The 14,299-nt window shown below is 41.4% G+C and overlaps 1 protein-coding gene across 1 annotated transcript in view; it reads left to right on the forward strand.

Annotated features, from left to right (window-relative positions):
• LTK (leukocyte receptor tyrosine kinase) overlaps positions 1-14,299 on the forward strand; it is a 96,286-nt gene that overhangs the window by 58,532 nt on the left and 23,455 nt on the right. Inside the window, exons 10-14 of the mRNA XM_083840266.1 lie at positions 4,611-4,705; positions 9,736-9,837; positions 11,729-11,906; positions 12,426-12,683; positions 12,923-13,020. Of these exons, the coding sequence (XP_083696392.1) occupies positions 4,611-4,705; positions 9,736-9,837; positions 11,729-11,906; positions 12,426-12,683; positions 12,923-13,020 (731 nt within the window). The remainder of the gene's footprint in view (positions 1-4,610; positions 4,706-9,735; positions 9,838-11,728; positions 11,907-12,425; positions 12,684-12,922; positions 13,021-14,299) is intronic.

Below are 14,299 nucleotides of genomic sequence, written 5' to 3' on the forward strand. Positions count from 1 at the left end.
ACTGAGAAGTATGACTTTCATTCTTGCCTTCTTCCAGGGCCATTTCTAATGACAAAATTAGAGGAGTGTAGCAATTTTGCTTGCTGAGGAAGTCTTCTGTCATATTTACATATCTTCATAGACACATACAGCTTAGATCAGCACTTCCATGCGGTCTCAAATGATGTTTAGGTTGTGCTTTCTCAGACTGATAAAATACACAGTTGTGCAGGCAAAATGCTCCCACTAGGGAAACAGGTAAACTAGCGAAAACTGCACTCTGTACTCCTACAGTAAAAGCAGGCGTATGACTCAAACAAATGACTGTGGTAAAATTAGTTCAGCCAGTACAGCTGTCTAGTCTCGGGTCTATATCAGTGCAACCTAGGAAATGGAGATCATTCATTGCTACATCACTTATGAAACAATCTCAGCAAAAGACTGTGGCCCAAATCAGACTTCCACAAGAGTGTGTATCACAGTTTTGGATGTAAAAATATAGCACGACATCAAATGAAGTCAAATATTGAAGATTTCAAGAATTTCTGCCCAATCGATTTTTAATCATACATTTCTTCTCCATTTCATGCCAGTCAATTTCAAGCTATGAAGTGATGTTGGCAGCAGGTTATTTTTCACAGTACAAATGATTTTTAAATTGCTCCAATCTGATTTTTACATCTTCCTCAAGAAGGCCTGTCTCACATGACACTTTAGACCAAAAAAAAAAATCAATCTCAAAGTGTATGCAGTGAATATTATAAATGGAAAAAGATCTATCTAATATTGGCAATAAAATAGTGTCTCAAAACTTCATGGATTAGAAGGTATGAAAGGATTGCTTATAACTTCAAATGTTCCCTACATCTTTTTGTAAAAGGCTAAGAATTTGGGTCTGGGAGTGATAATAATTCAGATCCAAGCAGCACTAAAGTGGAGAGAGGGTGGGAGAATGTTGTTCTACCCTTTTGCTAGTTTAATTTCATTATTACTTTTGGTCTCTACATTACCAAGTGTTCACCATAAGCACCATTGTCATGAATTATTCCATCGGAATAGGGTAGGTCTGCAAGCTGGCAATGTAATTAATATTATTGTCTGGCAGTCTGGAGCCCTGTGGGTAAGCATATGTTTAGTTCTGTGTATTTAATGTTTGACCAGTGAATTTGTCCAGAATAGCTTTTTTCCTCAGGCATTTTCATCTGGACCTAACCAGAGCAGAGTCTTAAGGGCTCTTCAGAGTTGTTAAAGAGCTTCTGCCTCCTCTGATAAATGGCCTCTTACGTTTGTTTGCAAAGACTGATTTCTGTATCAGCCCTCAGTTCTACAGGGAAACAGATCTTCTGTGGCAGGATGGAAGGGATAGGTTTTAGGGAGCACTAGCCAGCAATCCATGAGAAAAAATGAAATTCAAATACTGCTATGTCTGAAAGAGTTGAGCACTCAGACAAAATGGAAGAATTAGGTAGATCATGTGTGCATGTATTATGACAGTCTGTTTCAAATAGTTAAATCTTGTTTCACCTTGTGTAACCTTCTTGTATGCCATTTTCAAGCAAATTTAAGAAGTGGGTAATTTATCATGTGACACAACAGTGGTAATTGCTATGGGTAAGGCTGGAACAGTTCAGTCTAGCAAGCAGACCTGTGCTACCTGGGCTAAAGAGGTGACTGAAAACCATAGTAAGTTGTCATTTGATGCGCTGATCTCTAACAGAAATAGAATCACAGAATCATTCCAGTTGGAAAAGACCTCTAGGATCATCTAGTCCAACCTTTAAACTAGTAGTGACAAGTCCACCACCAAACCATGCTACTAAGTTCTACATTCCTTGCTGGAAAGTGTTGCAGCTATTTGACCCAAGTGAGGAAACCCTGGCCTTTGTACTCCCAGGACACCTGGTTGCATCCCAAGCCTCTTGTCTTGTTCTTGCCATGCTACTTCTGCCCTGTCTCACCTTCTGTTAGCACTCAGTCAGCACTCTTCCTTGTTTTTGAACACTTGGTTTCTCTTCCTTCTCCCCCAAGCTGTCATTTGTGAACACGTTTTACCTGTCTCACACTTCCAGTCCTAATCTCTGTCTCTGACCTTCTCCCTGCTTCTTGCTTCAACCTCTCTTCCAGAAGGTGCTATGTCTCTGTGGCTTTTTACAAAGCCTGACTCAACTCCCTGCCCTTCTGCTCCCTACTTCTCCTAGTCATCTCTTGCACTCTTTTATTTAGAAGACCCCAAACTTACAGTCAAGGTTTATTCCCAGTCTTTCTGCTCCCATGGGCTACTTGTTTTTGTCTGTAGAACTCAGGCCCAAACGCCTTGCACATTAAGTTCAAAATCCCCTGCCGTAATGTTCCCAGGGAGCTCTCCAAGATGCCACCTTGTTCACTCTGGAAATCAGTTCAGTCAAGTTCTTTCTTCTGTTTGTCCAGATTCAGCAAAACAATGAATGGTTATGGGAGAAAATACTGGATGACAGCCAGTAACAAACTGGAAGGAGAGAAGCCTTGGCAAGTAGGAGTAGGAGCTCATGGAGGGGATATATACATAGTTTTTAGCAGCAGATTCCCCATACTAATTTATTTCTTAGGAAAGAAAGAAGACAAATTAAACAATTCGCTGATCAGTCTCCCAGCTGGGCACCTAGCTACTTGAAAAACTGTTTCTGGTGATCAGTTGGCATATTCTCTCACTTGGTTCACATACAAAGGGAAAAAGGCTGCTATCAGAAGTAAATCAGGCAGGTAGAAGACTAGACAGCAGATAGCTGGAAAGGGTAATATGTTAGAGCAGCAAAATGAATTCAGTGAAAAGGAACACTGGAAACCCCTCTGGCTAATGCAGCACAGAGTTCAAAAGGCAAATTCCTCCCCTTTTTCTGAAGTTACAAGGAAGGGGATGCATAAAGAGCCCAGAACTTATGAGATGTCTGTTTTTATGCACCGGGGGATGAGGGTCATTCCCTAGGCACAGTGCCCCTCTCTTGTTCCAAGTCTGTGGACCAGATGCACTAGCTTGAGCTGACCAAAGCGATGCTGATATGGGTGTCTTAAGTAACGAGTAGGCTGTGGTGCTATATCTATAACTATGGATCCTAGAAGTGCCCTAATCCTGGGCTCAAGGTGCTGTGACTTTCACTTCCATCAAATGTTCTGGGACTGTGCAAGGTCTGAAAATGCAGAAATATTGCTAAACCTGCTAATAAAGAGAAGGGCTTATGTAGGAAGGTGATCCAGTGGTAAATTTCTCTGCTAACCCTGTACCTAAGGGAGTAGTCATCCAAGGGACACTTGATTTGCATCTGCTGCACCAACACTTATTCCCAGAGGGTTCAGATTCTGTAGGTATTAATGCTTTCATTTAAGCACAAGGGGCTATTCTTGAGTTAGGATAAAAACAGCTGATCCCTAAAGATTTTGATTCAACTGTGCAACATCATATTAACTGTGGATGTTAATATGTGGGATGTGCATGTGACTGAGCACTGGCACAGGTTTCCCAGAGAGGCTGTGGAGCCTTCCTCTTTGGAGATCTTCGGAATTCATCTGGGCATGGTCCTGGGCAACCAGCTCCAGGTGGCCCTGCTTGAGCAGGGCGGTTAGACCAGATGGCCTCCACAGGTAGATGCCAACCTCAACCGTTCTGTGATTCTGCGACATGGACCAACATTTGGCTGGTGGGTGGAATATGCATGCATGCTCTATTGCCACTAATTTGGAACAAGGGTGTACCTAGGCTGCAAGATTAAAGTGTTAGGCAGGTCAACGCTTGATCTCTCATAAATCACGATTGAGCTTCGGCAGTGACAGCAGTAGAGGTCTGCTCCATATGCTTTTAATAAGCTGTAAACAGACTGGACATCAGACACCTGTTTATTTCTGAAGTTTAATGAAAAACAATTTAGTCCTACCTGCTAGGAGGAGGTCCTTCAGCCCATTTTCTTTCCTCCTTCTGAATTCAGAATGTGGCAATGCACATGGGGCTTGACAGACCTCCTAGATAAGTAGCTAACACCTGGTCATGGTGGGAAAAGTGACCTAGCCCAGAATGCAAACACTTCAGTGAGTTATGGCTGAAATTTATAATGGCTTGACCTTCAGCTGAAATAAATTTGTCACCTTGTCATTATGCTGAGTTACATTGTTCAAGCCTCTATCATTGTTCAAGATCTCTATCTATTTGGATATTGTTGTTCTGTTCAGTTTTTATTTTGACAGTCTGTTTGGGGACAGTAAGAAGGAGATTTTTTTTTCCATTTCCTTTTGCATGTGCCAAATTCCGTTACCATGGTTGAATAAGAATGGTTGTACATTTATAAATATTTGTGAGGGACGGTAGCTTGTGTTTCTACATGTATGTGCAGACAGCAGAAGTAGGGTTCTCATATTTGTTCCACATGAAGTGTGGCATTATATGAATGTTGGTTGGTCCTTACTAACTGTTGGTATGTGGATAAGATTTCTAGCAAGCCTTTTGGCTGCTCAATGGGTCTTGTCTGAAGGAAACACTCTAAACTGTGATTATCACGATTGGTTGATAAGGGAACATTATATATATGTGTGTGTGTGTATATATATATATATATATTAAAAAAAAACTCTTCTGTCTTCTCTAAAACTTCTGTCTTACTGAAAAGGTTTAAGCTGCAACTCCTGGCAACCTGGGGCTGGAATTCCCAAGCTGACATAGCTATTGACAATATTACATTTGGACTGGACTGCTTCAATGACGGTAAGTCACACGTTACAGAATCCCTTATAGAATTTGGATAGTGTAATCAGCATGCCACTGATCCAGGAGACATTTGTTCTGTTTCCCCCACAGAGTGCACATGGTTCATTTGCGTTAGTGTTTACAGTAGAATGACATCTTATATCAGATCTACTGAAGATTGAAAGTAGAGGCGATTTTACAGTGTGTTCATCCCCTAGTGTTCTTTCTTTTCTCTAATCTGGGATATCCTATATCACATAGTAGAGACCTGCCTGTGTGTCTTGGCAATAAACACTTGACTTATGCCTGAGCCTTAAGTGGAAGAATTACATCACCTTGTTCTTCAGCAGTCCTCTATGACCCACACACCCTGACAATTGATAGCACAAGTTAATTTGTTGAAAACAAATGGGAAAGCCACTATATTTTAGGAGACAAAAGGAGGAAAATGGAGGAATAAAGTGTCTTTCTGACAGTAAAGTTCAGGTTGTTGCAACAAGTTTATTTTACCCTGCAAGGAGGTGCATCAAAAGTTACTGCCAGATATATGTAATAGATGCTTTCCTTTGTTTCATTACTGCTAATGTGACTGATCACAATGTATTCCACTGAAGATGGAGCCAGTGCTCATCTCCAAAGCATGTTAGCAAAAGAGCTGAATTTTCTTAGCAGACAAGTGGAGCGAGGTTGGATACTTGAACCACCTGGAAATACTAGAAACTGCCCTCTTTTTGTCCATGGATAACAGACCCATATGCTCTTTAGTAAAATAACAAAAGAATATGAAACACTTAAATTGTGACTTCTGTTGCAGACAAAATGTCCTGTGCTACCCTTCACATGTCACCACATCCATTATGTCAGCAGCGAGGGTAGCAACATATCCCTGAAGAGACTGGCTGTAGCCTAATGTACCATGTGGGAAGGCTTATGTTAAAACTGACATGTGTTAAAAGTTCTTCATTATCAAAAGCCCCTTTAACCTCCCACCTTCATCCGATTTGGTGTCATCTACTCTGTCCCTTTGTTCTGTGGGGACTGAGGACACACTTGTATAAAATGCTGAGCATGCACATTTTCATTTGAAATTAAGCGAAAGAGATGCTCCTTTAGGCTAAAGTCATCTGTCCACTCCAGCTACTTAACACCCCTGGCTCCCAAACACTTTGGGACCTCCACACTAACACTTTGTTTTGAAATCTGTGGAAATCTTTTGAGGAAACTGAATAGAGTGATTCCAGATGCTCTTGCGCCAGCTGCCATGCATCCAGATGCTGTAGTTTACTGCTCTCCTAAGAGCAAATATAGGCAGCAGTGTACCTGCAGAGATTTTGCTGTCTCTGGCATAGGGACGTAATATTTGACAAAGAGGTGGGACATAAATGCTACTGCGATAGTTTTATCAGAGCTTGTCCATTAGACAACACCCCCACCCCCACACCCCAGTTACTCCTCAATTTCAAATGCTATAAATCACACCAATGTCCAGGAGTAGCAGCCACTTACCCTATCTGAAGGTGTGACCCAGAGTTATGTGACTCATGCAGAAGACAGACATCATGAAGGAAATGTTTCTCGGAAGCCTTGTATTTCCCATTGTTCCTTGAATCCTCTTTGCAAATCGATGTTTTCTCGCCTCTAAAAGCAACTCCCTCGCATTTGTCTTCTCATGACTTTAATTCAGTTAGGTTGTGGAGAAGCCCAGCAGCTCTGCTGTGCTTTAAGTAATGAAATTATTTCTCCCTAGCAAGGAGAGGTTTCAGATGTCAGAGATGGAGCCAATTAAGATCCAAGCAGTGAATTCTTTGCATGAGGGCAACAGGAAGGACATATGGCAGGAAGGAAGAATATGCCGTTTGCTAGCATGTAAATATTAATTTCTTCATCTATTTCAATCCTGTAGTTCAATTGTTCTTCAAGACCTAGTGCAGACCTTGAAAGCCTTGCTTGTATGCATGCAAGCCAGGAAAGAAGGTGAGGTCTTCTATATCCCTCAACACCAAGAGGAAATTATTGGTAACACTTAGGAGGGAAAAAAGCACACAGTAGTGAGGGCAGCTCAAGAAATACCAGTAAGGACAAAAAACCAAACATCTCATTTTTTGGATGGCAGGCACTCGGTGGGGACAGATGCTTTCCCTGTGAGAAAGGCAAAATGAAACCATCTTCTGATTAATAAAATCACCCTGTGTAAGACAGTGTGACAGACCGGGTGACATGAATCTGATATGTTGTGAGAACTTTTAGGGAACAGGCAGAAAGATATTTTATCTTTTTAATTAGCCAGGGCTAAATATGGGGTTCTAAAGAAGACAGTCTAAACATGAAAATGTGGGCTGGCATAGTGAATAGAATGCATCTGCATGATTGCTGTCCTCCCCAGTGCTTATGTGGTCACTGCTTTTACTGTTACATTTTAGTGCCCTGAGCATGGTATTGTTCCAATTAAGATCACAGGTCTGTGGTCTGTCAAAGTGCACTCTATTGCCTTGGCCTAGGGGTTACATTTCATTCTGCACATCATTTACTCTTTCAAAGAAGGCTGTTTTTTACATGACAGGACTGTCCAAAGAGAGCTTTGTATGGCATACCTCTAGATTTTTACTTCGGAATCCCCAACCCAGCAAACCTGTCCTTTTTGGCCTGCCTGTCTCATTGCTTGAGGTGAATGGAGGTGGGTGGTTCAAGGTACTCAGCACTACCTCATTTGACTGATTCAGTAAGGTGTTGACTAGAAATACAGTTGGATCAGCCAAAAGGCTGGGGAACGGGGAGGCTGGTTGAGCTACCTCATTCTCTTTTCCACTCCAGGACGAGCTGGAGAGACTTCCAGGATTACTCCACCTGCATCTGTAAGGTGGGATCTCTGAAGAGATCATGCACAATTTGAGGATACTGCAAGGCACCTCTGATTAATTCCTGCCCCGAAACCACTCCATCTTTGTTTTTTGTTTTTTTATCTTTTTTTTTCTCATTACAATCCCAGAGACAGAGAAGAACTACTTGCTTTAGCTCTGTGCCTGCAGAAGATTCCCCTTCTCCTGTACACTTCTTCTGTCCCTCTGTGGTTTGTGAGTCAACAGCATAAGTACTGGAGTAATGGAGTTGTGTGTTCTTCCTATTTTTCTGATATAAGCACACCTTAACATAAAGAATTCTTGTTCTTTTCTGTTCGCCTATGGTCAATAATTTGGCTGTTAGAGGAGCAAATAGAAGCTAAAACAGACTAGAGCACCAGCTTCTGTATTCTAGGCCTACACCATATTTGTAGAAAATGCCACCTTACAAATTCATGTCTGGCAGCGCATAAAGGATCATGCTCGTAAGAGTTAACAGCTCTTGTGGACAGGCTGATGCTCAGCCTGTCAAGCAGCTTGTGTACTGAAAACAGAGGAGACAGAAGCTTTCTTCCAGCATGTGAGGATTTGAGACTGTTTGGAAAAGGAGGAAAGATTGTTTGTTTGGAAAAAAAGCATTGCCTTAGGATACTCAGTTGGGATGCTGCAAAAAAAATCCATGCAGACACAGACCGGGTCTGTATTTCGGGGACTGATTTACATTCCATCACTCTGGCAAACATAACCAGACTTCTTGTATGTCTCTAACTAAAACTGTTTTGACCTATGGGATTCATAATTCAGTTCAGGCCTTGGGAGACCAAGCATCTTTTCTGGCTATGCATTGTCTTTTTCATTTGGTTTTCCTTCTTGCCTTTGATCCAGATCATTTGTTTTGGGTTAATTTCATTTTTCACTTGCTTGACAACTCCATCCATTGAAGTTCTCTATCTCAGTATGAACAGAGTGTGTCAGTACAAAGCTCCCTTTTACTTCCATCCATCAATGTGCATTCAGTCAGACCTGGGGGAAATATTCTCAGGAGTACAAACACAGCAAGGTCACCATGCTTCAATTAGTTATTTGGCCTTTCTGACACAGCTAACAAGGGTGTTAATTATTGCTATTTAGAGTAGTGTCTTTGCAGCAGAGATAATTGTCCAGCTGGAACTGAGTCTCTTTTGAATAGAGCATCAAACAGCTGTTAGATTCTCACAACTGGAACAAATTGAAATATTTGTAATGTTTTTCAACTAATGAAAAATATTCAATATTAAATTAACTGAGGCCTCATAAAATTGAATGAAGTCTCTCCTTTTTCTTATCGCGATTTTCTAATCACAAAATAGATCTGCCTAAAAATGGGTAATTTAACTTTGGAAACAAGATGCCTGCAGAGTATAAAGCAAGTGTTCGGTTATTACTTTTTCCTATTCTATTTGGTTATACATGATGTTCTCAACGCATTCAGATGCTTTGGTTCAGCAGCTACTTTGAAGTCCCTCCTCTCTGAGATAGAGCTGATTTTTGAAGGTCTGTTTCACTGCTCATAAAAGCTACATTTTGCTCTGTGTTTTTCAAAAAGGTTCATCCAAAGATTTATGGCTCCTGTCACTGATATACTGCTGTTTCTTAACTATGTCTTTTAGTGAGACGTCATTTTATTTAGTATTTTATTCTATATGCAAGGTTGGGAGTTTCAAAGTTGTTTGGTTAGAGAAGAGTGACCCATTAGGCTGGTTTACCTACTATGACACTGTTAAGAACTGAAAATGACTTTTTTTTTGATATCACTGTCCTTTACACCTGCACTCATTTGGCTGTCCACAATTGTCATTTGCTCCTTTGACCAGCACAGCATCAGTACGTGTTATCTGTTCTCCCACACCATGTTTTCCCAAAGTCTCTTGTAATCGCAGACAGTGCAGTTTGCTGGCCAAGAAGCTTATTTTGCAGGTAAGCCTCCATAGGATAACACGGGGAGTTTGTGTTCATGTTAAGTCCCGCTGCTTTCAGCACAGATAGAAGTAGCTAAGACAAGATACAGGCCCAAAAGAATGGAGAAAAATGCTGGGTGTTTTCTGTCAAAGGTATTATTTACTTATTTTAACCAAATGGTTGCACTTCATTTGTTCATGTGGTCTTTAAATTTTCTCTCTCTCTTTCCTACCATCCTTCTGTCTCTCTCATCCATTCTACAAACTATTACAGGAAGACAAACAAATCATTTCAGTGGGAAGCGACAGTACCCACGGGAGATTAGTATCCCTGATGAGCATCTTCTGAACCCCCTGGAAGAGCCTTCCCTCCCAGGTAGATGATTCTGTACTGAAAAATTGTCTCTTGGCTGTAAGAGGTGGGTCCCTTTGCATCTCCTGTATGTGATCTGCCTGAGTGTGGTCTGCCTGACCTATAGCAACAGAGCAATGAAGTATAATCCTTCCCAAAGTTGTAGAGACCATGTCAGGTAGTCTCTGCTTGCTCCAGGACAGCGCTTTCCTGAAGTGCAACTCAGCAGTCCTTAAAGAACAGAATGTTTTTAAGGAAAACCAGAATCTTTAGGTAAAAAAGCTTTAAGAAGAAGCAGAAGCTACATGACTCAAATTCAAAACACACAAAAGCCAGGCCAGGAGAGAAGGGTGTAGGCCAGTTCAGGAAGGTGGGGATAGACAGAGGTCTACTGGGACTTAGTGAGTAATGAAGCTGAACCTAATGGGTGGGATAATACAGGTGTAAAGATGAAGATCCAGGGAGGGAAATAGGTGAAATACATATGGAAATCCACTGAGGAGAGAAACTGGATGAAAAGCAAGGAGGACAAGGGATACTAGGGACCAGTTTACTGATAGCAGTTGAGTGCCACTCTGAAGGACAGGTAACAGCTGCATGGGTGACTAGAGTTGTCTGAAGGAGGGCCTGAGGAGTGGAGGCTGGGGTTGCCTGAGGAGCCAAGCATAAAGAAGAAGCAAGAGGAGGTGACAAGACAGGACATATTAAGCTTGGAACACAACCAGTAAGTATTCAGGAAAGCATATTCCACCCCAGAACCTTCAATGAGACGTAAGATTCCTGTGTTTTGAGGTTGTTTTGCTGCCAACAAATAGCTGTGTTCACCTGAGATGTGACAATCTATATTGCTGTCAGTTTCTTAGTTAGCTTACATGGCAGAGATTTCTTTAGTGTAGCTAACATTCTTACCCCACTGATCCATCTGTGTGTTGGCAGGGTGACATCTGTTGAGGATAGTTTTGCTTGCCTTTTCCTTTAAATAAGATTAGACTTTTGTTTTTAAAAGGCTTGTGATTTTTACTGCTCTTTTAATCATTCAGCTTTTAAACAGTTCTGTGCTGGTAAATCCTGGGGCACTTGATTCTGACCCTTGTGTGTGCAGCATATCATACAGTTTTAAAAACTTTTACTACCTTTCATCAATGGTCACTAGTTGCAATGGCAGATGTTTTCGACTTTTATTTCTGTGTATATACTTCAGTTCTCACCTGGAAAATTGCATAATACATCCTTGTTTCATATGGGCGTTGAAAAGAAAAATTTGGTAATGTCTGTGAGGCACTTGGATAAACCCCCTCAGAATCCCCTCCCAACCCCACAGTGATGCATTTATCTGCAGTCCACGATTTATTAAATATTTTGCAGGAAATAAGGTGAGAGAAAAAAAGCAGTGACCATAAACAGAGCGCTATTCGTGCTGTGACTAGAAAAAAGCTAGGATAATGTGGTAAAAGCATTCTGTGATCATATAATTAAGGACAGTATTATAGTGAATTGTATTATGAGGGAACTGCATTAAAATTGAACAGTTAAATATATCTTTAGCATGTACCGTCTTTCAAGTCCTCAGCATTACAAATGTAAATTTAAGTATCTCTTTGCGTATAATTACCATCACAAGCATGTGATCAAATTGACCCATTCAGTTTTAAAGCCATGTACGTAGCCAATAGTGCTGCAACATGATCTTTCTCACAATCATCTAGTTTTTATGTAAAAATCATTAATGTCCTTTGTGAATAACAATGATGTGAAATTTGTTATCAAAGAATCACAAAGGAAATATATCAACAGGAACAGTTGCTCATTTGGATGGCACTTGGCCTTTAGTTACAGAGTTCTGTGAGTTATTGCACATGCCTGAGAAATACTGGGAAGCTCATACCTGCCCTAACTCTGGCTGTTCTGGTTACAGGGGACACGTCTGTTGTTCTCTGGTGGTTCACAACATGTGGTGCTAGTGGTCCACATGGGCCAACTCAAGCTCAGTGTGACAATGCCTATAAGAACAGCAATGTGTCGGTGACAGTGGAGAAAGAGGGCAGGCTTCGAGGAGTGCAAGTGTGGAGAGTGCCAGCCACAAACCGATACAGGTATGTATCCGTGCTGAAGAGGTAGCCATTTATCTACTTTCTGGCTGTGGAGTTTCAGCAAGCATAAGTGGGGGACCATCTTTATTGAGTGGGTGAAGAGAACAGCAACATAGAAAAGAAATAGCTAGCTGAAAGGATCTGTGTCTGAGCTACTGTTGAAACAGTGACTTAAGGGAGATAAGAACAGGGGTGACTGTGGGCATGCAATCAAAAAAAAATAGAAGTGCTACCATCATTTCAGTCCCAAAGCCTTGGTATTTTTGATTTGGCCATGCCAGCTCGTGCTGTTTGCTTCTGAAATCTGTCTCCAGTGCTCTGGCTTAGAGTTGATCAATCCTCTTGAGCAGCCTCGGCTGTGTGAGTATCAAAAAAAAGGATGGCCATGAGATGCTGCAGGGGGAGCCTGCTCTGGAGCAATGCCTGTTTGGGAGTGCAGGCTGGGGAGAGCTCACAGATGGAGATGCTTTGGGGGATGAGAAGTGTAAGATTTGTCTCTTTAACTACACCCATTTCTTTCAGGATTTCTGCCTATGGAGCAGCTGGAGGGAAGGGAGCCAAAAACCACAATAAGAGGTCCCACGGGGTCTTCATCTCAGCCACCTTCCAGCTGGAAAAAGATGAGCTGTTGTACATCTTAGTGGGGCAGCAGGGGGAAGATGCCTGTCCTGGGGTGAGGGCTGCACAAGCACATGTGGGCAGAGACTTTGCAGATGAGATTCAGTGGGTGGCTTGGGGTTTGGCTGAACTGGTGATGAAAGACAGAAATCCCAGGATCCAGCAATGAAATCCAGTCAGGACTGGGAAGAACCAATAAACCAAGTTAGAAAGAATCTCAAAACAAATGTAAAGAACTCTGAAAAGAAAAACGACTCCAAAATGCACAAATAAATACAAAGCCCACAGGAACTTTTCTTTAAGCTCCTGGTATTTAAATTCTTCATCGGTTTTCTTCTGCTTATTTTAAGAGGGGAGCTACTAGGCAAGAGTTGTGTGCTCCCTCTCTTATTTTTCTGCAGCCTGGATTTCTTTCTGTCTGCCAGGATTTCAGATAATTTTCCGTTATTTATGGAAGCAACTACAAGCCCTAAACAACATTCTGGCTGCACTTTCTTAGGTACTGTCTAAGCTTAGAGACAAATATCTAAATCCAAAGCCTATCAAAACCAGTGGGAATCTTTCCACTATCTACAGTGGCCCCTGAATTAGATGTATGTAATGGCAAAAGAAAACTACTCATGATGAACAGAAATTGATGACACAAATGGTTATACATGTGTCCGCTAACACCAGATTCGGTGATCTAAAAGTCCTTTTTATCAGTTAGGCTCAAAAGTTACCTCTTCAGCATGAATTCTTTGTTATTACCTCTTTCCAGAAATGTGATCTGCCAGCCCATGCCCAGGAACTCTTTTCCCCACAGATAGACTACTATGCAGACAGTTTTCTCATTTCCTCACAGATAGACTATGAAGTTTTGGGATGTGTATGTTGTTCTTGGAGGCATTCAAAGTTCCCATTAAACTTGCCCAGAGCACATGATGTCTTTCCCAGATACTACAACTGATTCTAAAATCAATATTTCTTCACCTTAGATAGTACAAGAATTACATCTAAAACATGCATTTGTATATCTGCAGTTCCCTGATAAACCTAGATAGTGGACTATCTAGGTTTAAGTCACAGTCTTCAAAGATTCCTTTATTACCTTATATTTCGTGAATTGTTCCCAAAATGGCAAGATATATCCCAGTACAACCTCCTTTTGGAAGATGCTATTGGAAAGTTTTCCCCCCTTGGCCCAACTTTTTTTCTGGCTTTGGAAATCCTGCTGAGTGTGTATGTTAGTAACTGATGTGTTTGCTCCTTTCTGTGAAGAAGTTCTGCAGCTACAAACTTTCACTCTATCCTCAGATTTGCCCCAGTTGCTTTTCCCTGGTCCTCAGCTATGCTGCCATCCTTAGTCCTCTTCTTTGAATGAGAGGACACAGGCAACAGAACTGGCACCACACTTCTGGCCTAGATATGTGACGTGATCCACAGACATGGGGATTTCACGTGCACTAAGCTAACAGTAGTTTCTGAAATCATTCAGAATTCATCATCTGACTGACGTTGGGCAGATTTACAGTCATTGAAACTCGTGTAACTCAGTGTACACACACACAAAAAAATCTAAGATGGCCAAAGGTTCTTCACTTTTTTAACCTTTTCAGTGTCATCTAATACTTAGCAGGAATAAGAAGCTGGGACTCCAGGTACCTGTTCCAAGATGTGTAATTGGTTCACTGTTAACTATGTGCCTATCACCTCTGCTTTATGCATTTGTGAGCTTGAGAAATAGATAACAAATATAGCAGTAAGGAAGGTCTGAGAATTAATCCATAATTCAAATA

This window comes from Anser anser (genome assembly GCF_964211835.1).
Source record: "Anser anser genome assembly, chromosome: 5".
Classification (NCBI taxonomy): Eukaryota; Metazoa; Chordata; class Aves; order Anseriformes; family Anatidae; genus Anser; species Anser anser.